At 48.1% G+C, this 26011-nt stretch overlaps 1 protein-coding gene across 3 annotated transcripts in view; it reads left to right on the forward strand.

The window, feature by feature from the left end:
* Nucleotides 1-26011, forward strand: part of LOC124031244 (SLIT-ROBO Rho GTPase-activating protein 3) — a 134039-nt gene that overhangs the window by 80723 nt on the left and 27305 nt on the right. For all 3 annotated transcript variants that reach the window (XR_006838097.1, XM_046342295.1, XM_046342296.1), the window contains exons 5-11: nt 4179-4364; nt 6032-6160; nt 13166-13387; nt 13592-13693; nt 15019-15216; nt 19391-19475; nt 24158-24185. Coding sequence is in view for 2 of the 3 variants with exons in the window: in XM_046342295.1 (XP_046198251.1) it covers nt 4179-4364; nt 6032-6160; nt 13166-13387; nt 13592-13693; nt 15019-15216; nt 19391-19475; nt 24158-24185 (950 nt within the window). In the remaining variant the exon portion in view is untranslated. The remainder of the gene's footprint in view (nt 1-4178; nt 4365-6031; nt 6161-13165; nt 13388-13591; nt 13694-15018; nt 15217-19390; nt 19476-24157; nt 24186-26011) is intronic.

Genomic DNA, 26011 nt, shown 5'->3' on the forward strand with positions numbered 1-26011 from the left:
GAATAGATCATTATTACCCTGCTCCCTCTGCTCTTCAACAGCTAGGCCCAGCCCAGCCATGGCTTGGATAAATATGTCGGTAGAATAGAATAGCCATGATAATGTTTTATGATAACGGGGAGAGGCTCTCAAATGATCCCTCTCGTCTTCAAGCCCCATCTGCATCATGTGGTGGCCGATCAAAAATCAAACTAATCAAAAACCTACAGCAGTGACTTTTTCCCGAAAGACTCTGATGGCGATGATAATGATGATTATGGTTTCCACTGTCGTTATAGTTTTTCTCTGTATAAAATTGCAGTTGAAAAACATTGGGCGGCAAAAAACAAATGGAGCAATTTAGCTCCTAGAACATTTGACGCTATTGGCTAATTGGTAATCAGATGACAGATCTTATGGACTGCGAACAACAATGTATTTAGTCAGAAGTAGAATTGCAGAAATCCCTTGTGAATGCCTTTCACATGCACTAACACAGAGGGGAGTGATTTAAGAGTGTTGGGCTTCAGCTATTGTTCAAACATTGTTAAAAGTATCTGCTGCCGCTGAGACAGATATTGATTTGAGGGCGCGAGGCTTGATGCCCGTGGCTTCAATTATATCTAGTGAATCTGAAATGAGAAATGAGAGCAAAGACCTGCAATCTCTTTAGTGGATCACAGAGTCAATTACTCACCTGGCTGTGCTGATCCAGATAGCACAGGGACAAAAAGTCATGCTGCAGTTCACTTGGTTCATTTGTTATTTAACTCTGTCCCACTAGAGGCTGTTTGTCTAATGAATGCAGCAGCACAACACCCTGGTAGTAAGTTTGTTTAAACAAATGATGGAGATGATATGTTCTCTCAGTCTCCAACCTGGGTCTGAGATGAGCAGAACAGTCTGATACAGACCGTGTCAGTGTTGCAACAGGCCCAGTTTCTCCATCTCTCTCCCGTTTCATTCCGGGTGCTCCTGTAACTGGTAATTGTTATCCATAACGGACATGTTTATTGTGACAGGTTTCCTCACACAACCCATTCATATTTTCCAGTTGACAAACTACAGGAAAACACTTTGGCTTTAATTCACAGGCTCATAGAACACAGAATAAAATAGTGGCACATTTGTGGCAACATGTTAGGTTGAGTGAGGTCTCTTTAATGCTGCAGCCACAGTTTACTTTCAGTGGAAATTGCAATTCTAGGCAATTCAGAAAGTAAACAAAATTCAAATTCTAAAAGGTAGACCCACTGTTCTGTGTTGTCGGTCTGTCTCTGTCTGTCTGAGGGTTAGACCCACTGTTCTGTGTTGTCGGTCTCTGTCTGTCTGAGGGTTAGACCCACTGTTCTGTGTTGTCGGTCTCTGTCTGTCTGAGGGTTAGACCCACTGTTCTGTGTTGTCGGTCTGTCTCTGTCTGTCTGAGGGTTAGACCCACTGTTCTGTGTTGTCGGTCTCTGTCTGTCTGAGGGTTAGACGCACTGTTCTGTGTTGTCGGTCTGTCTCTGTCTGTCTGAGGGTTAGACCCACTGTTCTGTGTTGTCGGTCTCTGTCTGTCTGAGGGTTAGACCCACTGTTCTGTGTTGTCGGTCTGTCTCTGTCTGTCTGAGGGTTAGACCCACTGTTCTGTGTTGTCGGTCTCTGTCTGTCTAAGGGTTAGACCCACTGTTCTGTGTTGTCGGTCTCTGTCTGTCTGAGGGTTAGACCCACTGTTCTGTGTTGTCGGTCTCTGTCTGTCTGAGGGTTAGACCCACTGTTCTGTGTTGTCGGTCTCTGTCTGTCTGTCTGAGGGTTAGACCCACTGTTCTGTGTTGTCGGTCTCTGTCTGTCTGAGGGTTAGACCCACTGTTCTGTGTTGTCGGTCTGTCTCTGTCTGTCTGAGGGTTAGACCCACTGTTCTGTGTTGTCGGTCTCTGTCTGTCTGAGGGTTAGACCCACTGTTCTGTGTTGTCGGTCTGTCTCTGTCTGTCTGAGGGTTAGACCCACTGTTCTGTGTTGTCGGTCTGTCTCTGTCTGTCTGAGGGTTAGACCCACTGTTCTGTGTTGTCGGTCTCTGTCTGTCTGAGGGTTAGACCCACTGTTCTGTGTTGTCGGTCTGTCTCTGTCTGTCTGAGGGTTAGACCCACTGTTCTGTGTTGTCGGTCTCTGTCTGTCTGAGGGTTAGACCCACTGTTCTGTGTTGTCGGTCTCTGTCTGTCTGAGGGTTAGACCCACTGTTCTGTGTTGTCGGTCTCTGTCTGTCTGAGGGTTAGACCCACTGTTCTGTGTTGTCGGTCTGTCTCTGTCTGTCTGAGGGTTAGACCCACTGTTCTGTGTTGTCGGTCTGTCTCTGTCTGTCTGAGGGTTAGACCCACTGTTCTGTGTTGTCGGTCTCTGTCTGTCTGAGGGTTAGACGCACTGTTCTGTGTTGTCGGTCTGTCTCTGTCTGTCTGAGGGTTAGACCCACTGTTCTGTGCTGTCTGTGCTGTGCTATCTGTCTGTCTGAGGGTTAGACCCACTGTTCTGTGCTGTCTGTGCTGTGCTAGCTGTCTGTCTGAGGGTTAGACCCACTGTTATGTGCTGTCTGTGCTGTGCTATCTGTCTGTCTGAGGTTTAGACCCACTGTTCTGTGCTGTGCTAGCTGTCTGTCTGAGGGTTAGACCCACTGTTATGTGCTGTCTGTGCTGTGCTAGCTGTCTGTCTGAGGGTTAGACCCACTGTTCTGTGCTGTCTGTGCTGTGCTAGCTGTCTGTCATGCTAGGTTGGGTGAGGTCTCTGCATTAACATGTCAGTGCTGCAGCCATGGTTCACTTTAAGTGGAAATCACGTATGTCTGTATTTCCACAATGGAATATGTTCCTGGTAGCTTTCATCAGTGCAAAAACAGAGAGCGTGTTCCTAAGTCAAATAGCCTCAGGTTATTGTCTGAGTGGAGACTCACCGTAACCACACACACCTCCTGGAAGGGAGACCCTGCCTCACCTCAATGTTCCTGCAAATGTCTTTGTCTTTAGCTGCAGGTCTTTTAGTTGTGCTGCTCAAAGTTGACTGGAAACTGGGTTGCCAACTTAGGGATATGCACACTGCTGACCTAGTTTCTCGAAACACTGGAGTGACTTCTTTCTACTGTGAGCTCTGTCATATACCAGAGTAGATCATAGTTTTTATTTTCTTTGTTTTTTTCTCTTTTGCCTTTCAAATCTTTGTCTTTTTTTTCTTTTTCTCCTAAGACTTGTAGCACCTTGTGCAGTGGAGCTCTGTTGGTGGAAACATAGACTAGATGACGGATACATGCTGTTCTTCTGACTAAGAAACCTTACTATCACACACTAGCAGTCAGATGGAAATAGTAGAGATTCTGTCTGTGTGTTTGAGTTGACATAACCCGAACTAACCCATTAACCCTGTGGTGGTCACATAAGGGTCTAGTACTCTTTCCAGATGAAAGGCAGCCACACCATCCAGTCACATGATGCTACACAAAGTGAGCATTAACTACTGGAAGAGAACAAACTAGCGTTAATGTCAGGCTCTCAGTCAGTCTAACATCCTGGGGTGTATCTAGTTATAGTACTGGGTCTCACTCACTGTCGAGTAAAACGCACAGGAGGCGTTTTAAGATGCTGCGCACATCAGGGCTCTACTTTACAAGGGTGTCTGTCTGTCTGTCTGTCTGTCTGTCTGTCTGTCTGTCTGTCTGTCTGTCTGTCTGTCTGTCTGTCTGTCTGTCTGTCTGTCTGTCTGTCTGTCTGTCTGTCTGTCTGTCTGTCTGTCTGTCTGTCTGTCTGTCTGTCTGTCTGTCTGTCTGTCTGTCTGTCTGTCTGTCTGTCTGTCTGAGGTTTAGACCCACTGTGATATGCTGTGCTGTCTGTCTGTCTGTCTGCCAGTCATGCTCCATTGAAAACATTATCTGACTGGCATCTGCTGGCTAAATGGGGGACACGAGTACTGAAGTAGAAACACACCCTACAGTGTGTGTGTGCATGTGTGTCTGTCTGTGTGTGCACACGCACGTATTCTTGCTTGTGTGTACACTCACTGAGCTTAGGCCAACAAAGGGGCAAATAACAGCTTCCACATGCCAACGTTGAAGGGAATATATCATGCAGCTTGATGTTAGTATAGCAGAGATTCAAACTATGTGTCACCTCAGGTCACCCATTTGTTTGCTCTACTTCCAGTTTTTGTTCCACCCTCTTCATCCTGTCCTGCTCCTCCAGGTGATGAAGACCTACCACATGTACCACACAGAGAGCATCAGCGCTGAGAGCAAGCTGAAGGACGCTGAGAAGCAGGAGGAGAAGCAGTTCAGTAAGTCTGCTGACCTCAACGTCCACCTGCTGCGCCACGAGGACCGGCCCCAGAGACGCAGCTCCGTCAGGAAGATCGAGAAGATGAAGGAGAAGGTGAGGCTGACACCAAGGCTTGATGACCGTAATAATATCTATAACAGCTGTTGGCTGGGACTGCTGCTGGTACTCTACGTTTTCAGCCTAGTCACTTCCATAAGTGTTATTTTGTGCGCCCATTTTGGGCCAGAGGGATCCTCTCAGTAGTATGTGCATGAAAAGATAGTAAGGCTTTGTGAGAGTGGGTGCAGGTCCATTGTTTAAGCTCACCGCTCTGAGAGAGCGAGCCGACCGCCCGGAGCATGGGTCCACAGCTAGACACACATGCACTCTGAAAGCTGCGTTTTTGGCAAGGGCATGTCATGGTAAAGCCTACACCTGTTGTATTCGGCACATGTGACAAATACAATTTGATTAGATTTTCAGGGGGAATTTCTGCAATGCATCTCCCTTATCGGTGCAGCTCAGGGAATCAAAAGGCTGTCAGGCCAACAGCTTTCCTCCCTCCTCAGGCTGCCATCTCTACAGAGATGCTGCCAGGAGAACCATACCAACCCCACTCACTATTTATAACTTGCTGTAGCTATGGACGTTATTTCTCTCTGCGCTGCCTAGTGACTTAATTTAGCAGGCTACAGTGGCAGCCTCATTCAGAATCCTTCTAGCTACCTCCGAACAAAGAAGGAGAGGAGACAAGAAGGAGAGGAGACAAGGATATGAGACAATCAAGCCATAATCCCCTTTTCTCCAATGTACTGTCTTCATTTGCATGATAATGGACATGTGCAATTTGAGTTAGTGAATCATGTATATTTGAAGTACATGTGTATGTATTTGAAGTACATGTTATCCAGTATTATCCATCGGGAAGAGGATAATGAGTGGTTTCAAACACACTCACACACAGACACAAGTGGAGGTTTGGCTGTTAAATTGTCTCTCTCTTTAGTCCTGCTTGTGAGCCAAGTCTCAATGATTCTGTGCCGCTGCTTTCCATTTCAGTCAATTGTTTTTGTCAATACCATTATGTATTGGTCTACTAGCATCCATTAGTGATGCTATGTGAACAGCAGACGACTACTTCTTCTGTTTTATGAATCATGTAATATTTCCCAGCCGGATGCGTTAAGCAGATGCAGCATGTCCAGTTACCCATAGCAACAAAGCCAGTGCACCATCTAGAGTTCTGTGTTATTTCTGCAATGAGAAATCTAAACTGTTTAAGTACAGCATATTTCTATAGATTTCATTCTCGTAGATGACCTGTCATTGACACATTGTAAACATGACTTGTTTTATGTGTGGGCACAATTGGAGAACACTCGTGTGACTGTTTGTGTTAGTCTGTTTTTGTTTGCAAGCACACTGGACCGAAACAATATTTTATGGCTATTTCAATTGTTCACATCTGGGCTGTGCAGATTGTTGTGCCAAGTGTTAGCAGACAGACAGAATGGCTGTGAGGGAGTGACTGAAGGACCAGCCTGGGTAGACCACTTATGATATTGTCGACATGGGGATTCTTAAAAAACATCTCTTACAGTGGACCCCTCTAACCTCTTTCCTTACAACACTAAGCCAGGCCATCAGGCTGCACAGCAATCCTCCTATGTTATTGTGCAAATACCATTTAGCCCACTCAACGTTGCTTCATATCGTGGACTGTTCTCCCCCTCTTTGTCTGCTCTCCATTTCTCTGTCTTTCTCCCCTCTCCTTCCCCCAGAGGCAAGCCAAGTACTCTGAGAACAAGCTGAAGTGCACTAAAGCCCGCAACGACTATTTGTTGAACCTGGCAGCAACGAATGCCGTTGTGGCGAAATACTACATCCACGATGTCTCTGATATGATTGATGTAAGTATGCGATAGACACACAGGCTGGTTTGTGTCTCACAGCTGGGATTGTCCAATGTTGGTCTAACGTTGGTCTAATGTTGGTCTAACGTTGGTCTAAGGTTGGTGTAATGTTGATCTAACATTGGTCTAATGTTGGTCTAATGTTGGTCTAAGGTTGGTGTAATGTTGGCCTAACATTGGTGTAACGTTGGTCTAATGTTGGTCTAACGTTGGTCTAAGGTTGGTGTAATGTTGGTCTAACATTGGTCTAATGTTGGTCTAACGTTGGTCTAAGGTTGGTGTAATGTTGGTGTAACGTTGGTCTAATGTTGGTCTAACGTTGCTACACTATATATTCTCACCATCTGTTTCACGGTTCTTAGCCCGTTTGCTGTATTGCTTCAAGCTGCTCTGTTGGTTTGAAACACTGAAAGTGTTTACATCCATTTTGTGTCTCTTAATCTCAAACACAATAGTTTGTTCTAAGCACTCCAGTAGTACTGTTGTATGTCTAACTGAGTGGCTGAATGACTATATCTAACTGAATGACTATATGTTACCACCCAAAAGGCATTGTTATGATTCTTCTGGAATATGAATGATGACTTCCTGTCAAGGGAATGGTTCAGTGTTGACAGTCAGAATACCTTCCTCCTGGTCTTCTCTTCCCTCTCTTACCCCTGTTCTCCTTTCCTCCATCTGTCATGCCCTCATATATCTGGGAGGGCTTGGAGTGCTGTCAGGGGTAAGGCCCCTTTGGAAGCTGTGCTGAGAGACTTGGAGCGGAGCGTGGCCCTGTTACTGTCACACACCACACTCTCCCAGGGAGCCAACTAAAACACACTGATGGTGAAACATGACCCTGGGTGGCACACACACACACACACACACACACACACACACACACACACACACACACACACACACACACACACACACACACACACACACACACACACACACACACACACACACACACACACACACACACACACACACACACACACACACACACACACACACACATATACACACACACATACACACACACACGCACACAGAAACGAATCTGGTCCTATGTGCTTCCTACTTCAAAACAAAACACTTCCCTTTTATTTTACTTCATTCCTCAAATCTACAGTACAGCCAGGGTTTTCACCCTCTTCTTTTGGTCCACTTCTAATAAATAATGTGTTACGTTGAACTGTATGCAACTTCCCCTCCAGAGTATCCATTGGATTATAGAAATAGAGAGAAATACACAGTTACATGACAGAAAAGACCATACCTAGGTGAACCACCATCATAATTCAAAATGCAAAGCCAATGCAGCCCAGCAGCAAGTATGCTTGAGAAGTCTGTGATTACGGTTGGTGAACAGGGTGAGTTTGCTTTGTGGACCACTAATGGCTGGAGGAATGAAACCCTAGCCAGGGTCTGGGTGCAGGCTCTGTGTATACAGGCAGCTATGTGGCCAGTATGGTTGGCAGGGTTCATTCAGCCCCGGGTTACCTGGTGGTTGTGGCAGGGATCATTCAGCCCCGGGTTACCTGGTGGTCGTGGCAGGGATCATTCAGCCCCGGGTTACCTGGTGGTCGTGGCAGGGATCATTCAGCCCCGGGTTACCTGGTGGCCGTGGCAGGGATCATTCAGCCCCGGGTTACCTGGTGGTCGTGGCAGGGATCATTCAGCCCCGGGTTACCTGGTGGTTGTGGCAGGGATCATTCAGCCCCGGGTTACCTGGTGGTCGTGGCAGGGATCATTCAGCCCCGGGTTACCTGGTGGTTGTGGCAGGGATCATTCAGCCCCGGGTTACCTGGTGATTGTGGCAGGGATCATTCAGCCCCGGGTTACCTGGTGGTCGTGGCAGGGATCATTCAGCCCCGGGTTACCTGGTGGTTGTGGCAGGGATCATTCAGCCCCGGGTTACCTGGTGGTCGTGGCAGGGATCATTCAGCCCCGGGTTACCTGGTGGTCGTGGCAGGGATCATTCAGCCCCGGGTTACCTGGTGGCCGTGGCAGAGATCATTCAGCCCCGGGTTACCTGGTGGTCGTGGCAGGGATCATTCAGCCCCGGGTTACCTGGTGGTTGTGGCAGGGATCATTCAGCCCCGGGTTACCTGGTGGTCGTGGCAGGGATCATTCAGCCCCGGGTTACCTGGTGGTCGTGGCAGGGATCATTCAGCCCCGGGTTACCTGGTGGTTGTGGCAGGGATCATTCAGCCCCGGGTTACCTGGTGATTGTGGCAGGGATCATTCAGCCCGGGTTACCTGGTGGTCGTGGCAGGGATCATTCAGCCCCGGGTTACCTGGTGGTCGTGGCAGGGATCATTACAGCCCCGGGTTACCTGGTGGTCGTGGCAGGGATCATTCAGCCCCGGGTTACCTGGTGGTCGTGGCAGGGATCATTCAGCCCCGGGTTACCTGGTGGCCGTGGCAGAGATCATTCAGCCCCGGGTTACCTGGTGGTCGTGGCAGGGATCATTCAGCCCCGGGTTACCTGGTGGTTGTGGCAGGGATCATTCAGCCCCGGGTTACCTGGTGGTCGTGGCAGGGATCATTCAGCCCCGGGTTACCTGGTGGTTGTGGCAGGGATCATTCAGCCCCGGGTTACCTGGTGGTTGTGGCAGGTATCATTCAGCCCCGGGTTACCTGGTGGTCGTGGCAGGGATCATTCAGCCCCGGGTTACCTGGTGGTTGTGGCAGGGATCATTCAGCCCGGGTTACCTGGTGGTTGTGGCAGGGATCATTCAGCCCCGGGTTACCTGGTGGTTGTGGCAGGGTTCATTCAGCCCCGGGTTACCTGGTGGTCGTGGCAGGGATCATTCAGCCCCGGGTTACCTGGTGGTTGTGGCAGGGATCATTCAGCCCCGGGTTACCTGGTGGTCGTGGCAGGGATCATTCAGCCCCGGGTTACCTGGTGGTTGTGGCAGGGATCATTCAGCCCGGGTTACCTGGTGGTCGTGGCAGGGATCATTCAGCCCCGGGTTACCTGGTGGTTGTGGCAGGGATCATTCAGCCCGGGTTACCTGGTGGTCGTGGCAGGGATCATTCAGCCCCGGGTTACCTGGTGGTTGTGGCAGGGATCATTCAGCCCCGGGTTACCTGGTGGTCGTGGCAGGGATCATTCAGCCCCGGGTTACCTGGTGGTTGTGGCAGGGATCATTCAGCCCCGGGTTACCTGGTGGTCGTGGCAGGGATCATTCAGTCCCGGGTTACCTGGTGGCCGTGGCAGAGATCATTCAGCCCCGGGTTACCTGGTGGTCGTGGCAGGGATCATTCAGCCCCGGGTTACCTGGTGGTCGTGGCAGGGATCATTCAGCCCCGGGTTACCTGGTGGTTGTGGCAGGGATCATTCAGCCCCGGGTTACCTGGTGGTCGTGGCAGGGATCATTCAGCCCGGGTTACCTGGTGGTTGTGGCAGGGATCATTCAGCCCCGGGTTACCTGGTGGTTGTGGCAGGGATCATTCAGCCCCGGGTTACCTGGTGGTTGTGGCAGGGTTCATTCAGCCCCGGGTTACCTGGTGGTCGTGGCAGGGATCATTCAGCCCCGGGTTACCTGGTGGTTGTGGCAGGGATCATTCAGCCCCAGGTTACCTGGTGGTCGTGGCAGGGATCATTCAGTCCCGGGTTACCTGGTGGCCGTGGCAGAGATCATTCAGCCCCGGGTTACCTGGTGGTCGTGGCAGGGATCATTCAGCCCCGGGTTACCTGGTGGTCGTGGCAGGGATCATTCAGCCCCGGGTTACCTGGTGGTTGTGGCAGGGATCATTCAGCCCGGGTTACCTGGTGGTCGTGGCAGGGATCATTCAGCCCCGGGTTACCTGGTGGTTGTGGCAGGGATCATTCAGCCCGGGTTACCTGGTGGTTGTGGCAGGGATCATTCAGCCCCGGGTTACCTGGTGGTTGTGGCAGGGATCATTCAGCCCCGGGTTACCTGGTGGTTGTGGCAGGGTTCATTCAGCCCCGGGTTACCTGGTGGTCGTGGCAGGGATCATTCAGCCCCGGGTTACCTGGTGGTTGTGGCAGGGATCATTCAGCCCCGGGTTACCTGGTGGTCGTGGCAGGGATCATTCAGCCCCGGGTTACCTGGTGGTCGTGGCAGGGATCATTCAGCCCCGGGTTACCTGGTGGTTGTGGCAGGGATCATTCAGCCCCGGGTTACCTGGTGGTCGTGGCAGGGATCATTCAGCCCCGGGTTACCTGGTGGTTGTGGCAGGGATCATTCAGCCCCGGGTTACATGGTGGTCGTGGCAGGGATCATTCAGCCCTGGGTTACCTGGTGATTCTACCACCAGATGTTCCCCCTCTCTCCCACCTCCCTGCTGGTCTACTGCTGGGTGGTTACTGTGGTATTGCCCCAGGCCTGCCTGGCCTCTTCTAATACTCTGAACAGGTCAGGGAGTTGGATACAGAGATCCTGCATATGTAAAGTACTGTATGCCTAGAAACATATGATGCAATTGAATTGAGGCTTGAGGCTAGACAGACTTTTGACAATGAGAGAGATTATATCCAGGATGTTTCTCTTTAAAATGTTCTAAACATCGACTGTGTGAAGTGTGAAGGAGCTGTAGGCTACACAGGGGTCTGCCAGATGGAGACCTCTGATTGACGGCTGTGTGAAGTGTGAAGGAGCTGTAGGCTACACAGGGGTCTGCCAGACGGAGACCTCTGATTGACGGCCGTGTGAAGTGTGAAGGAGCTGTAGGCTACACAGGGTTCTGCCAGACGGAGACCTCTGATTGACGGCCGTGTGAAGTGTGAAGGAGCTGTAGGCTACACAGGGGTCTGCCAGACGGAGACCTCTGATTGACGGCTGTGTGAAGTGTGAAGGAGCTGTAGGCTACACAGGGGTCTGCCAGACGGAGACCTCTGATTGGCGGCTGTGTGAAGTGTGAAGGAGCTGTAGGCTACACAGGGGTCTGCCAGACGGAGACCTCTGATTGGCGGCTGTGTGAAGTGTGAAGGAGCTGTAGGCTACACAGGGGTCTGCCAGACGGAGACCTCTGATTGACGGCTGTGTGAAGTGTGAAGGAGCTGTAGGCTACACAGGGGTCTGCCAGACGGAGACCTCTGATTGACGGCTGTGTGAAGTGTGAAGGAGCTGTAGGCTACACAGGGGTCTGCCAGACGGAGACCTCTGATTGACGGCTGTGTGAAGTGTGAAGGAGCTGTAGGCTACACAGGGGTCTGCCAGACGGAGACCTCTGATTGGCGGCTGTGTGAAGTGTGAAGGAGCTGTAGGCTACACAGGGGTCTGCCAGACGGAGACCTCTGATTGGCGGCTGTGTGAAGTGTGAAGGAGCTGTAGGCTACACAGGGGTCTGCCAGACGGAGACCTCTGATTGACGGCTGTGTGAAGTGTGAAGGAGCTGTAGGCTACACAGGGGTCTGCCAGACGGAGACCTCTGATTGGCGGCTGTGTGAAGTGTGAAGGAGCTGTAGGCTACACAGGGGTCTGCCAGACGGAGACCTCTGATTGACGGCTGTGTGAAGTGTGAAGGAGCTGTAGGCTACACAGGGGTCTGCCAGACGGAGACCTCTGATTGACGGCTGTGTGAAGTGTGAAGGAGCTGTAGGCTACACAGGGGTCTGCCAGACGGAGACCTCTGATTGACGGCTGTGTGAAGTGTGAAGGAGCTGTAGGCTACACAGGGGTCTGCCAGACGGAGACCTCTGATTGGCGGCTGTGTGAAGTGTGAAGGAGCTGTAGGCTACACAGGGGTCTGCCAGACGGAGACCTCTGATTGACGGCTGTGTGAAGTGTGAAGGAGCTGTAGGCTACACAGGAGTCTGCCAGACGGAGACCTCTGATTGACGGCTGTGTGAAGTGTGAAGGAGCTGTAGGCTACACAGGGGTCTGCCAGACGGAGACCTCTGATTGACGGCTGTGTGAAGTGTGAAGGAGCTGTAGGCTACACAGGGGTCTGCCAGACGGAGACCTCTGATTGACGGCTGTGTCTCTGTGCTGGGTCACTTTGTTGGAGCTGCTTCTTGTGTCTGGCAAGCAAAAGGGGCCATGTCATCCCAAATCCGGCCCCACTGCAGGGAAAGGGATTGTGAGCACGACTCGCTGTGCTTTGCCGCCACAAGCTTTGCAGAGGATAAGGGCCTGTTTGTCATGCCACACAGAAACAGTCACTAGCAGCCAGACATCAAAACAGACATCCACACTGCAAGTCGGCCCTGTCCACCCGAATCAATGAAAATAAAGTACAGACGTCTTTTGCATGCAAATGAACAATGTCATCAGTTCTGCAGTACCAGTATTCTGCCTGTCAGCACTCCTGCTACAGTCTACTCATGATAGGACCATGATTCAATCAAAGCATGGAACTCATTAGAGCCAGGCAGTGTGTTTCTTATGGGATGTGGCCTGTTGAAATACAACTCTGTACCATAAAGAGCTCTGTGCTCCCATATCCTTACTCATTGTACACCGACCCTGTTATAAAACAACCGCAGATATGGGGGTTTATCATTGGAGTCGAGCGCAACTTCCTGTGTGTTTATGAAAGAGCGTTTAGTGAATCACTAGGCAGTCAGACTCAGGCCCCTCGAAGCCTCTTAGAAACCCACTTGGCTATAGTAATGAGGTTAGTTTATGCAGCTCCATGGTTGAGCTAATTATCTTAGGTGTCATACTGTACTTGCTTCTCTAATTTGGTGTATTCTATTATTCTATTTCTGCCCGTTAACCCCAAACAGTGTTTAATTTGGAATTTAGTTCATGTTGGAGGTCAGGTTAGTAACATGCTTGTAGGAAATGATCGGAATTGTGTAACTAAATCGTGTGCATGCTAAAGACTGAGTTCATCACATTGCCTTGTGTATAATGAGGGCATGGATTCAGACTGGTTTGTTAGGTTGTTCATAATGTTCTTAGACACATGACCTGTGCTGGAAAACTCTGGACCCTTGGCGTATGCTTCCAGTCAGGTCATGATCAACTCCTTTATTATATTCTACTCTTATGTTAGTTATTGTATTATAATATACTATAATGACTGTATCTATAGTGCTGCGACCTGGGCTACCATGCCAGCCTGGCACGTACCTTCAGGACCTACCTGTCAGCTGAGTACAACCTGGAGACTAGTCGCCACGAGGGCCTGGACGTCATGGAGAACGCCGTGGACAACCTGGACTCCCGCAGCGACAAGCACAAGATCATGGACATGCACAACCAGGTGTTCTGCCCTCCCATGCGCTTCGAGTACCTGCCCCACATGGGGGACGAGGTGAGAGGTGTTAAATGACTGATACATTTGGTACATTTATAGATTCATACTATATCTTTATCAAAATGTATCCAAGTTACAAGTACAAACAATACATTTATTAAACCATGGAAACCACATTCATGCCAGCAGCATGCATGTTTTTTTCCAATCCCGTGAGACAGTTTGCCCAGCCCGTACCCCTCTGTCTATGTGTCCTCTCAGGTGTGTCAGGTGAGTGCCCAGCAGCCTGTGCAGACTGAGCTTCTGATGCGCTACCACCAGCTGCAGTCCCGCCTGGCCACGCTCAAGATCGAGAACGAGGAGGTGAAGGCTTTTTAAAAATGTACCTTTATTTAACTAGGCAAGTCAGTTAAGAACAAATTCTTATTTACAATGACGGCCTATCCGGCCAAACCCTAACCCGGACGACACTGGGCGAGTTGTGCACCACCCTACAGGACTCCCAATCACAGCCGGTTGTGATACAGCCTGGAATCGAACCAGGGTCTGTAGTGATGCCTCTAGTACTGAGATGCAATGCCTTAGACAGCTGCACCACTCTGGAGTCCATGATAGCGCCCCCCCCCCCCCAGTGTGTCTGTTGCTTCCCCCCACTGAGACTGCTCTGTAGCTTCTGTCACCTCTCTCTTTGACATGCCCAAACTCAGCCGGTCTTTAGAGACCATCAGTTCTCATCGCAAGTCCATTTCAGTGGCCCACACACACTCCTTGGGAGCAGAGAGTATATTCAGCTTGTGATATTAACTTGTGTGAAAACACTAATGGGTGCATGTTCCATGTAGATGCAGTACATCACTGTTGATGGTCTATTGTGTGTTGTGATGACTGGTCCTTCTCAGTGGGAGCAGCAGCCAGTGCGCGCGCACACACACACACACACACACACACACACACACACACACACACACACACACACACACACACACACACACACACACACACACACACCTCTCACCCTCTGAGTAGATGCAAGTGCTAACGGAGGTGCTAATGACCCTGGCTGGCTAGCTAGCTACAGCCTGCCCTGATGACTATGCCTCCATCTCATATAACTGGCGGGTAATCTCAGCGCTATAGAGAAAGAGCCCGCAGCCCTTTTACATCCAGACGCTCTTCATATTCTGCTGTTATTCTGATGGATGGCTGACCAGTGGGTCATCTGGTACACTGCCCCGTACCAGTTGTTATTCAGGGTCAATTTGTCTTTGAAATGGGATATGCTGGTGATCGCTCACACTTGACCTTGCACATGTCGTAGGGAACCCTGAAGTTTAAAAATCCTTATTATGTTAGCCTATTATGTTACAAAGGACCTGGATCAAATGACTGAGGAGGAAATGCTGTTTCGTTTGTCACCATTTCATTTTTTGTTGTTGACATTCTTCCCTTTCTTGTTGTTCTGAAGGACATGGATCAATTTTTTATTTTTTATTTGACCTTTATTTTACTAGGCAAGTCAGTTAAGAACAAATTCTTATTTTCAATGTCAGCTCAGGGATTCGAACTTGCAACCTTTCAGTTACTAGTCCAACGCTCTAACCACTAGGCTACCCTGCCACCCCGACTGAGTAGGAAATCCTAGTTCATCTGTCATCGTGTCAGTTGTTGAATCATTCCCTTTGCTGTAGGTGAGGAAGACACTGGACGCCACCATGCAGACCATGCAGGACATGCTGACTGTGGAGGACTTTGATGTGTCCGATGCTTTCCAACATAGCCGCTCCAATGAGTCCATGAAGTCTGTTGCCTCTGAGACCTACATGAGCAAACTGAACGTGGCCAAGAGACGGGCAAACCAGCAGGAGACAGAGGTCTTCTACTTCACTGTGAGTACCTGCCTGTTATACATAGCCTTCATACCTGCCTGCTATACATAGTTGTCATACCTGCCTGCTATACATAGCCTTCATACCTGCCTGCTATACATAGTTGTCATACCTGCCTGCTATACATAGCCTTCATACCTGCCTGCTATACATAGCCTTCATACCTGCCTGCTATACATAGCCTTCATACCTGCCTGTTATACATAGCCTTCATACCTGCCTGCTATACATAGTTGTCATACCTGCCTGCTATACATAGCCTTCATACCTGCCTGCTATACATAGTTGTCATACCTGCCTGCTATACATAGCCTTCATACCTGCCTGCTATACATAGCCTTCATACCTGCCTGCTATACATAGCCTTCATACCTGCCTGCTATACATAGTCTTCATACCTGCCTGCTATACATAGTCTTCATACCTGCCTGCTATACATAGCCTTCATACCTGCCTGCTATACATAGCCTTCATACCTGCCTGCTATACATAGCCTTCATACCTGCCTGCTATACATAGCCTTCATACCTGCCTGCTATACATAGTCTTCATACCTGCCTGCTATACATAGCCTTCATACCTGCCTGCTATACATAGCCTTCATACCTGCCTGCTATACATAGCCTTCATACCTGCCTGCTATACATAGCCTTCATACCTGCCTGCTATACATAGTCTTCATACCTGCCTGCTATACATAGCCTTCATACCTGCCTGCTATACATAGCCTTCATACCTGCCTGCTATACATAGCCTTCATACCTGCCTGCTATACATAGCCTTCATACCTGCCTGCTATACATAGCCTTCATACCTGCCTGCTATACATAGCCTTCATACCTGCCTGCTATACATAGCCTTCATACCTGCCTGCTATACATAGTCTTCATACCTGCCTGCTATACATAGTCTTCATACCTGCCTGCTATACATAGTTGTCATACCTGCCTGCTATACATAGCCTTCATACCTGCCTGCTATACATAGTTGTCATACCTGCCTGCTATACATAGCCTTCATACCTGCCTGCTATACATAGCCTTCATACCTGCCTGCTATACATAGCCTTCATACCTGCCTGCTATACATAGTCTTCATACCTGCCTGCTATACATAGTCTTCATACCTGCCTGCTATACATAGCCTTCATACCTGCCTGTTATACATATCCTTCATACCTGCCTGCTATACATAGCCTTCATACCTGCCTGCTATACATAGCCTTCATACCTGCCTGTTATGCATAGCCGTCATACCTGCCTGCTATACATAGCCTTCATACCTGCCTGCTATACATAGCCTTCATACCTGCCTGTTATGCATAGCCGTCATACCTGCCTGCTATACATAGCCTTCATACCTGCCTGTTATGCATAGCCTTCATACCTGCCTGCTATACATAGCTGTGAGTACCTGCCTGTTATACATAGCCTTCATACCTGCCTGTTATACATAGCCTTCATACCTGCCTGCTATACATAGTCTTCATACCTGCCTGCTATACATAGCCTTCATACCTGCCTGCTATACATAGCCTTCATACCTGCCTGCTATACATAGCCTTCATACCTGCCTGCTATACATAGTCTTCATACCTGCCTGCTATACATAGCCTTCATACCTGCCTGTTATACATAGCCTTCATACCTGCCTGTTATAGATAGCCTTCATACCTGCCTGTTATGCATAGCCTTCATACCTGCCTGTTATACATAGCCTTCATACCTGCCTGTTATACATAGCCTTCATACCTGCCTGCTATACATAGCCTTCATACCTGCCTGTTATAGATAGCCTTCATGCCTGCCTGTTATAGATAGCCTTCATACCTGCCTGTTATAGATAGCCTTCATACCTGCCTGTTATAGATAGCCTTCATACCTGCCTGTTATAGATAGCCTTCATACCTGCCTGTTATAGACAGCCTTCATACCTGCCTGTTATACATAGCCTTCATACCTGCCTGCTATACATAGCCTTCATACCTGCCTGTTATAGATAGCCTTCATGCCTGCCTGTTATAGATAGCCTTCATACCTGCCTGTTATAGATAGCCTTCATACCTGCCTGTTATAGATAGCCTTCATACCTGCCTGTTATAGATAGCCTTCATACCTGCCTGTTATAGATAGCCTTCATACCTGCCTGTTATAGATAGCCTTCATACCTGCCTGTTATAGATAGCCTTCATACCTGCCTGTTATAGATAGCCTTCATACCTGCCTGTTATAGATAGCCTTCATACCTGCCTGTTATAGATAGCCTTCATACCTGCCTGTTATAGATAGCCTTCATACCTGCCTGTTATAGATAGCCTTCATACCTGCCTGTTATAGATAGCCTTCATACCTGCCTGTTATAGATAGCCTTCATACCTGCCTGTTATAGATAGCCTTCATACCTGCCTGTTATAGATAGCCTTCATACCTGCCTGTTATAGATAGCCTTCATACCTGCCTGTTATAGATAGCCTTCATACCTGCCTGTTATAGATAGCCTTCATACCTGCCTGTTATAGATAGCCTTCATACCTGCCTGTTATAGATAGCCTTCATACCTGCCTGTTATAGATAGCCTTCATACCTGCCTGTTATAGATAGCCTTCATACCTGCCTGTTATAGATAGCCTTCATACCTGCCTGTTATAGATAGCCTTCATACCTGCCTGTTATAGATAGCCTTCATACCTGCCTGTTATAGATAGCCTTCATACCTGCCTGTTATAGATAGCCTTCATACCTGCCTGTTATAGATAGCCTTCATACCTGCCTGTTATAGATAGCCTTCATACCTGCCTGTTATAGATAGCCTTCATACCTGCCTGTTATAGATAGCCTTCATACCTGCCTGTTATAGATAGCCTTCATACCTGCCTGTTATAGATAGCCTTCATACCTGCCTGTTATAGATAGCCTTCATACCTGCCTGTTATAGATAGCCTTCATACCTGCCTGTTATAGATAGCCTTCATACCTGCCTGTTATAGATAGCCTTCATACCTGCCTGTTATAGATAGCCTTCATACCTGCCTGTTATAGATAGCCTTCATACCTGCCTGTTATAGATAGCCTTCATACCTGCCTGTTATAGATAGCCTTCATACCTGCCTGTTATAGATAGCCTTCATACCTGCCTGTTATACATAGCCTTCATACCTGCCTGTTATAGATAGCCTTCATACCTGCCTGTTATAGATAGCCTTCATACCTGCCTGTTATAGACAGCCTTCATACCTGCCTGTTATAGATAGCCTTCATACCTGCCTGTTATAGATAGCCTTCATACCTGCCTGTTATAGATAGCCTTCATACCTGCCTGTTATAGATAGCCTTCATACCTGCCTGTTATAGATAGCCTTCATACCTGCCTGTTATAGATAGCCTTCATACCTGCCTGTTATAGATAGCCTTCATACCTGCCTGTTATAGATAGCCTTCATACCTGCCTGTTATAGATAGCCTTCATACCTGCCTGTTATAGATAGCCTTCATACCTGCCTGTTATAGATAGCCTTCATACCTGCCTGTTATAGATAGCCTTCATACCTGCCTGTTATAGATAGCCTTCATACCTGCCTGTTATAGATAGCCTTCATACCTGCCTGTTATAGATAGCCTTCATACCTGCCTGTTATAGATAGCCTTCATACCTGCCTGTTATAGATAGCCTTCATACCTGCCTGTTATAGATAGCCTTCATACCTGCCTGTTATAGATAGCCTTCATACCTGCCTGTTATAGATAGCCTTCATACCTGCCTGTTATAGACAGCCTTCATACCTGCCTGTTATAGATAGCCTTCATACCTGCCTGTTTTGCCCTGAGATATGCAGCCATGCCTCAGGACAACTGCCTGTTAAATCTGTTTCATAGTTAAGTAACATACCTGGCTGTACTGCCATAGCCACTGCAGTGTACAGTACTGCACATCAACATCAAGCCATCAGCCATCACACTATTCCATAAAACACATATGACAAGCCCCATGCTTTGGAAATCACATGGAAATCCAATTATCCCTGAAACAGATTGAGTTTGTTCCGTACAGAATGAAACTGACTGAATGTGTTCTCTGGCCTCTGTGGTGGATGGCAGGCGTCTCCGCCTGTTCCAGTCACATCCCATTAGCACTGTTCACTCACTGACACCTTCATCTGGTCTGTTTGGGTTCACAGAAATTTAAGGAGTTCCTGAACGGCAGCAACCTCATCATTAAACTGCAGGCCAAACATGACCTCCTGAAGCAGACACTGGGAGAAGGTAAGGCCCCTCGGTCTCTCCACCAATGACATCATATCTATTTAAATCAATGTTAGTTTGACACCCCTTCTCTTAATGCTCCTACTTCCTTCTGGTCACAGTGATGTTAATGGCAGGCGCCAGGCCTTGCGTGTCAACGCCTAGCTCGGTATGAGCCAAAAATCACTATGTGATAGGTGATGGGTCTGTAAAATGGCCGCCATCAGGCCGAGTAGTGTTGTGGAGCTCTTCTCTAATGAGCAAATCTGTACCAGGCAGAGGAACCTGGATGAGACCACATGAACTTGTTTCTTCTCAAGGGGCAGAAGGGAACCAGGGAAGAGGAATTAAGTTCAAATTCAAAGGCGAGTTGCATCAAAGGAATCACAAGAAAACACTAAAGCACCATCGATCCCCACTCCTCTCTTCTCATTTGCACCAGTGAGACATTGCACTGGTTGGTTCCTGTATGTTGTAGCCTCTAGGAGGATCCTGGAGGAGTATGGGTAATAGAAACCCCCGCCCCTCCCAGGAGGTCCTTTGTCACCTCAGCCGTGAGTAGTTTACGCCCAATCAGTCAGGATGTCCCAGCTCCCAGCAGCACCATCTCAGCAGCTGCTACTGCACCAGGGGTTCACCTAGTAGAGAGGGACAGCAGGCACAACCAGCTGAGGCCATGCACGCACACACACACACACATCATTTCACACCATACTCACATATAGTGCAGAAACTTGGTCGACATGGATTTGTCTTGTCAGTCTAGGCATCCCTAATGTTCCTCTGTCACCTTCAGATCTCTATGAACTGATACCTCAAACTTATTCCTCAGACTGCTTGAATGTGTTTTCATGTGAACATAGCCCACAGCTTGTTTGTTTGTGTGATCGTGGCCCAGTGCTGCTGTCTGTGTAGGGACATACCAACAATGTTTAATTATTCAGGTGATCAATCTAGCCTGCTCATTAAGTGTGTGTGTGTGTGTGTGTGTGTGTGTGTGTGTGTGTGTGTGTGTGTGTGTGTGTGTGTGTGTGTGTGTGTGTGTGTGTGTGTGTGTGTGTGTGTGTGTGTGTGTGTGTGTGTGTGTGTGTGTGTGTGTGTGTGTGTGTGTGTGTGTGTGTGTGTGTGTGTGTGTGTGTGTGTGTTATTGGAGACCATGGAGAATACCACATGGTGCACACATCAGACCTCACTGTATAGGTTACTACAGCACTATGTCAACATGAAAACTAGTCAATGTGACTGGGATAGCTACTGTTCCTTCCTGGATTCTGAGTGGAAATCACAGATCTTACATTTACATTTAAGTCATTTAGCAGACGCTCTTATCCAGAGCGACTTACAAATTGGTGCATTCACCTTATGACATCCAGTGGAACAGTCACTTTACAATAGTGCATCTAAATCTTAAAGGGGGGGGGGGATACTTATCCTATCCTAGGTATTCCTTAAAGAGGTGGGGTTTCAGGTGTCTCCGGAAGGTGGTGATTGACTCCGCTGTCCTGGCGTCGTGAGGGAGTTTGTTCCACCATTGGGGGGCCAGAGCAGCGAACAGTTTTGACTGGGCTGAGCGGGAGCTGTACTTCCTCAGTGGTAGGGAGGCGAGCAGGCCAGAGGTGGATGAACGCAGTGCCCTTGTTTGGGTGTAGGGCCTGATCAGAGCCTGGAGGTACTGAGGTGCCGTTCCACTCACAGCTCCGTAGGCAAGCACCAAGATCTTCTGTATTAGATGGTGTAGAGAGGTTCACCATGAATATCTCCAGTTAACGCAGGTAGAACTCACAGCTAGTCATACAAATACACCATCATAATGATTCATTGCCTATTGTTAGATTATGGCACTGTATTTGAAATGTAGGTTTAGAATATCGAGACCTCAACTTTACATCTTTTACATAAAGCATTTGGCTCATTGAACAAAAGTGCTTCAGTCACCAATTACTGCTGTATTCTTGTAGTTACGATGAAACACTTAACCCACTTAACCCTTTACGCTCATACCCATATACGGGTTGAAAATGGCAGATTTGGGCATTAATAAGCGCCTAAATTGGAATGCTATACATGATGTCAGAGCTCTGACTGCGCTTCACAGCATTGTATGGGTTTGACTGACAGCTGTTCTGAACACCACGCACGACAAGAAGCTGCCCCAACCTCTCCTGGTAATTGGGCTACTTTTGACATGTTTTTGTTGTTACAGTGAGGGAAATGCTATAAATTAAGATGACTTGGTATATTTTAAAAGATGAGATGTTGAGGATTATAATAAATACCTCTTTGATGTAGTAAATCAACCCAAACACAAATGTGCACCTCACATTTTATTTAACGTTTATTCAACTAGGCAAGTCAGCCGTTAAGAACAAATTCTTATTTACAACGACGGCCTACTTGTAAAGCCCCCCCGGCCAAACTCTCCCCTAACCCGGACGACGCTGGGACAAACCCTCCCCTAACCCGGACGACGCTGGGACAAACCCTCCCCTAACCCGGACGACGCTGGGACAAACCCTCCCCTAACCCGGACGACGCTGGGCCAAACCCTCCCCTAACCCGGACAACGCTGGGACAAACCCTCCCCTAACCCGGACAACGCTGGGACAAACCCTCCCCTAACCCGGACGACGCTGGGCCAAACCCTCCCCTAACCCGGACGACGCTGGTCCAAACCCTCCCCTAACCCGGACGACGCTGGGCCAAACCCTCCCCTAACCCGGACGACGCTGGGACAAACCCTCCCCTAACCCGGACGACGCTGGGCCAAACCCTCCCCTAACCCGGACGACGCTGGGCCAAACCCTCCCCTAACCCGGACGACGCTGGGCCAAACCCTCCCCTAACCCGGACGACGCTGGGCCAAACCCTCCCCTAACCCGGACGACGCTGGGCCAAACCCTCCCCTAACCCGGACGACGCTGGGCCAATCATAAAACTCATGTCCTATACAGGGTCAACGTTTCTGATCACTAAGTTTGATGTACAATTACAAGATGCCATGTCGTCATACCCTGGGTTGTTCTGAACAGAATGAGCTAATGTTTGTTTATTCTTGAAGAGAATCTGCTGCAGCACACGAACCTGAATGCACTCATGACTCCTTTCTATACCCACCAACATTACCATCTGTTTCTCTGAACTGCCTTGTGAAGCTGAACACTGTAAGATCATGTTTTATAACTTCTCTAGTTCTGTTGGAAATAGAACAAGCTTTCAAATCATGCTCACCTGACCCAGATTGCGATTTATAATGGACGGTTTTTGGATTGTGTAAAGAACATCTTATACATATACATATGTACAACATGACCAACTGGAGACCTGGATGGCAGGACAAATCAACATAACATTAAGATTAAGATAGGGCATCTGTACTGCCAACATTATGTATAGAGAAATGGGTCAGTCATCACCATTGTCTCTCATTCAATGCTCAATGGATTCTATATAAAAGACCAAGGGCTTTTCTGTACCCTAGTTAATAAACCTTTGATTAACTATTGGCTTTGAAATGAGTTCATAGATGCAGCAGTTAGAGCTGTGGTTAGTGGGAGAACTCTTCTGATGGATACGGATTACAGTCATAACAACTAACGGACTTCTTCACTGCCAAACCTACACTCAACGTCTACCTGAGATTAGAAAATGTTTGTGTGTGTGTGTGTGTGTGTGTCACGATTGTTGGTTGAATTAATGGACCAAGGCACAGCATGCATAGAGTTCCACATGCTTATTGGCTGAAACTCACAGAAAACAATAACGCGCAAAACAAACCGTGAAACTAATGTAGTGCTCGCAGGCAACTAGACATAGACAGGATCCCACAAAAACCCAGTGGGAAAAGGCTGCCTAAATATGATCCCCAATCAGAGACAACGATAGACAGCTGCCTCTGATTGGGAACCATTCCAGGCCAACATAGAAATGAAAAAACTAGACGACCCACCCTAGTCACACCCCGACCTAACCAAAATAGAGAATAAAAAGGATCTCTATGGTCAGGGCGTGACAGTGTTTGTGTGTGTGTGTGTGTGTGTGTGTGTGTGTGTGTGTGTGTGTGTGTGTGTGTGTGTGTGTGTGTGTGTGTGTGTGTGTGTGTGTGTGTGTGTGTGTGTGTGTGTGTGTGTGTGTGTGTGTGTGTGTGTGTGTGTGTGTGTGAGAGAGAGAGAGAGAGAGAGAGAGAGAGAGAGAGAGAGAGAGAGAGAGAGAGAGAGAGAGAGAGAGAGAGAGAGAGGTGCTGTCTGTGTGTGTGTTTTTGGTGAAAGTTTGAAAGAAAGTGAAACTATTTGAATATTTGGGTTTGGTGCTTGTGCGTGTAGATGTGTCTCTTTGTGTGCTGAGACATGCACAGGGCTTTGGGACAAAGGGCTCAGTGAGCTGGCACTGACATTAAACAGTGTCACCAGTGTGAGATGACCCCCCCTGTACCCCCAGTCTTCCACCTCCCACCCAGAGCCCTTTTCTTCCCTCGGGCAGCGGGCCTGCACCCCACAGGGTCCTCTCTGAGGTTTCTACGGCGACAGCTCAATGCCTTTGTCTCAGGGATGCTGTTGTTGCTAGACCATTCAGTTCTCCCTCAATAGCTTTGACTATTCCCATGAAATCCTTCACTGAGCCCTGGTAGAGGAGCAGGAGTTAGCCTGCGCACTGTGCATACCATGCCCTCATATTCTTAATGACATTTCTCTCTTCTGTGTTTGCAGGAGAAAGGGCTGAATGTGGGACTACGAGGTAAGATGTTTTAAGATAACTAAACCATTTCAAATTCCCTGCCTTTGTTCCAGGACGCCTTTTCAACTGAACTTATAGAAATTGGATTTAACATGCACAGTCATTGGGTAGAGTAATAATGATTATTGTATGATGATTATAAAACTTTTACTGTAAAATATACACAGTCCTACACTATCAAGTCTTCAGCCAAATAAACAAAGTCCCTAATGAATGATAACCTACATCTATGTATGTTTCCAAACATTGTGGTGCATATTTAAGGTTATTTGATGTCAGTGGGTGTCTGATACTTCTCAGATAGAGTTCAGTGTGTCAAATTGGAGGGCCTGTTGTCCGGACCTCTCGCAGTCTCTATGGGGGTGCCACAGGGTTCAATTCTCGGGCCGGCTCTTTTCTCTGTATACATCAATGATGTCGCTCTTGCTGCTGGTTATTCTCTGATCCACCTCTACGACACCATTCTGTATACTTCTGGCCCTTCTTTGGACACTGTGTTAACAAACCTCCAGACAAGCTTCAATGCCATACAACACTCATTACGTGGACCCCAAATGATCTTAAATGCAAATAAAACTATATGCATGCTCGTCAACCGATCGCTGCTCGCACGTGCCAGCCCGTCTAGCATCTCTACTCTGGACGGTTCTGGCTTAGAATATGTGGACATCTATAAAAACCTAGGTGTCTGGTTAGACTGTAAACTCTCCTTCCAGACTCACATTAAACATCTCCAATCCAAAATTAAATCTAGAATTGGCTTCCTATTTCGCAACAAAGCATCCTTCACTCATGCTGCCAAACATACCCTCGTAAAACTGACCATCCTACGGATCCTCGACTTCGGCGATGTCATTTACGAAATAGCCTCCAACACTCTACTCAGCAAATTGTATGTAGTCTATCACAGTGTCATCCGTTTTGTCACCAAAGTCCCATATACCACCCGCCACTGCGACCTGTATGCTCTCGTTGGCTGGCGTTCGCTTCATATTCGTCGCCAAGCAAACTGGCTCCAGGTCATCTATAAGTCTTTGCTAGGGATAGCCCCGCCTTATCTCAGCTCACTGGTCACCATAGCAGCACCAACAAAGCCAACTCCTCCTTTGGTTGCCTTTCCTTCCAGTTCTCTGCTGCCAATGACTGGAACGGAAATCACTAAAGCTGGAGTCTTACATCTCCCTCACTAACTTTAAGCATCAGCTGTCAGAGCAGCTTACCGATCATTGCACCTGTACATAACCCATCTGTAAATAGCCCACCCAACTACCTCATCCCCATATTGTTATTTATTTATTTTGCTCCTTTGCAGCCCAGTATCTCTACTTGCACATTCATCTTCTGCACATCTATCACTCCAGTGTTAATGCTAAATTTGAATTATTTCGCCACAATGGCCTATTTATTGCCTTACCTCCCTAAACTTACTACATTTGCACACCCTGTATATAGATTTTTCTGTTGTGTTATTGACTGTACTTTTGTTTATCCCATGTTTAACTCTGTGTTGTTGTTTGTGTCGCACTGCTTTGCTTTATCTTGACCAGGTTGCAGTTGTAAAGGAGAACTAGTTCTCAACTATCCTCCCTGGTTAAATAAAGGTGAAATTAATCAAAACAAAGGAACAAGCTACTGCAGGTCATACAGGATGGAGTTCTCAGAGCATCTTGTTCACATACAACCATTATTTTTGGCTCCATTTACCTTATTTCCAGGAGTTAATACAAACCTAAGCATCGTGTGATGCACAGCCACAATGAGCAGAATGGTTGAGGCTGTGTTTAGAGTTCCGGCTGGATGGCAGAGCGGACAGGGCTGTGTGTCAC

The sequence above is a fragment of the Oncorhynchus gorbuscha genome, linkage group LG03, assembly GCF_021184085.1.
Source record: "Oncorhynchus gorbuscha isolate QuinsamMale2020 ecotype Even-year linkage group LG03, OgorEven_v1.0, whole genome shotgun sequence".
NCBI classification, from domain to species: Eukaryota; Metazoa; Chordata; class Actinopteri; order Salmoniformes; family Salmonidae; genus Oncorhynchus; species Oncorhynchus gorbuscha.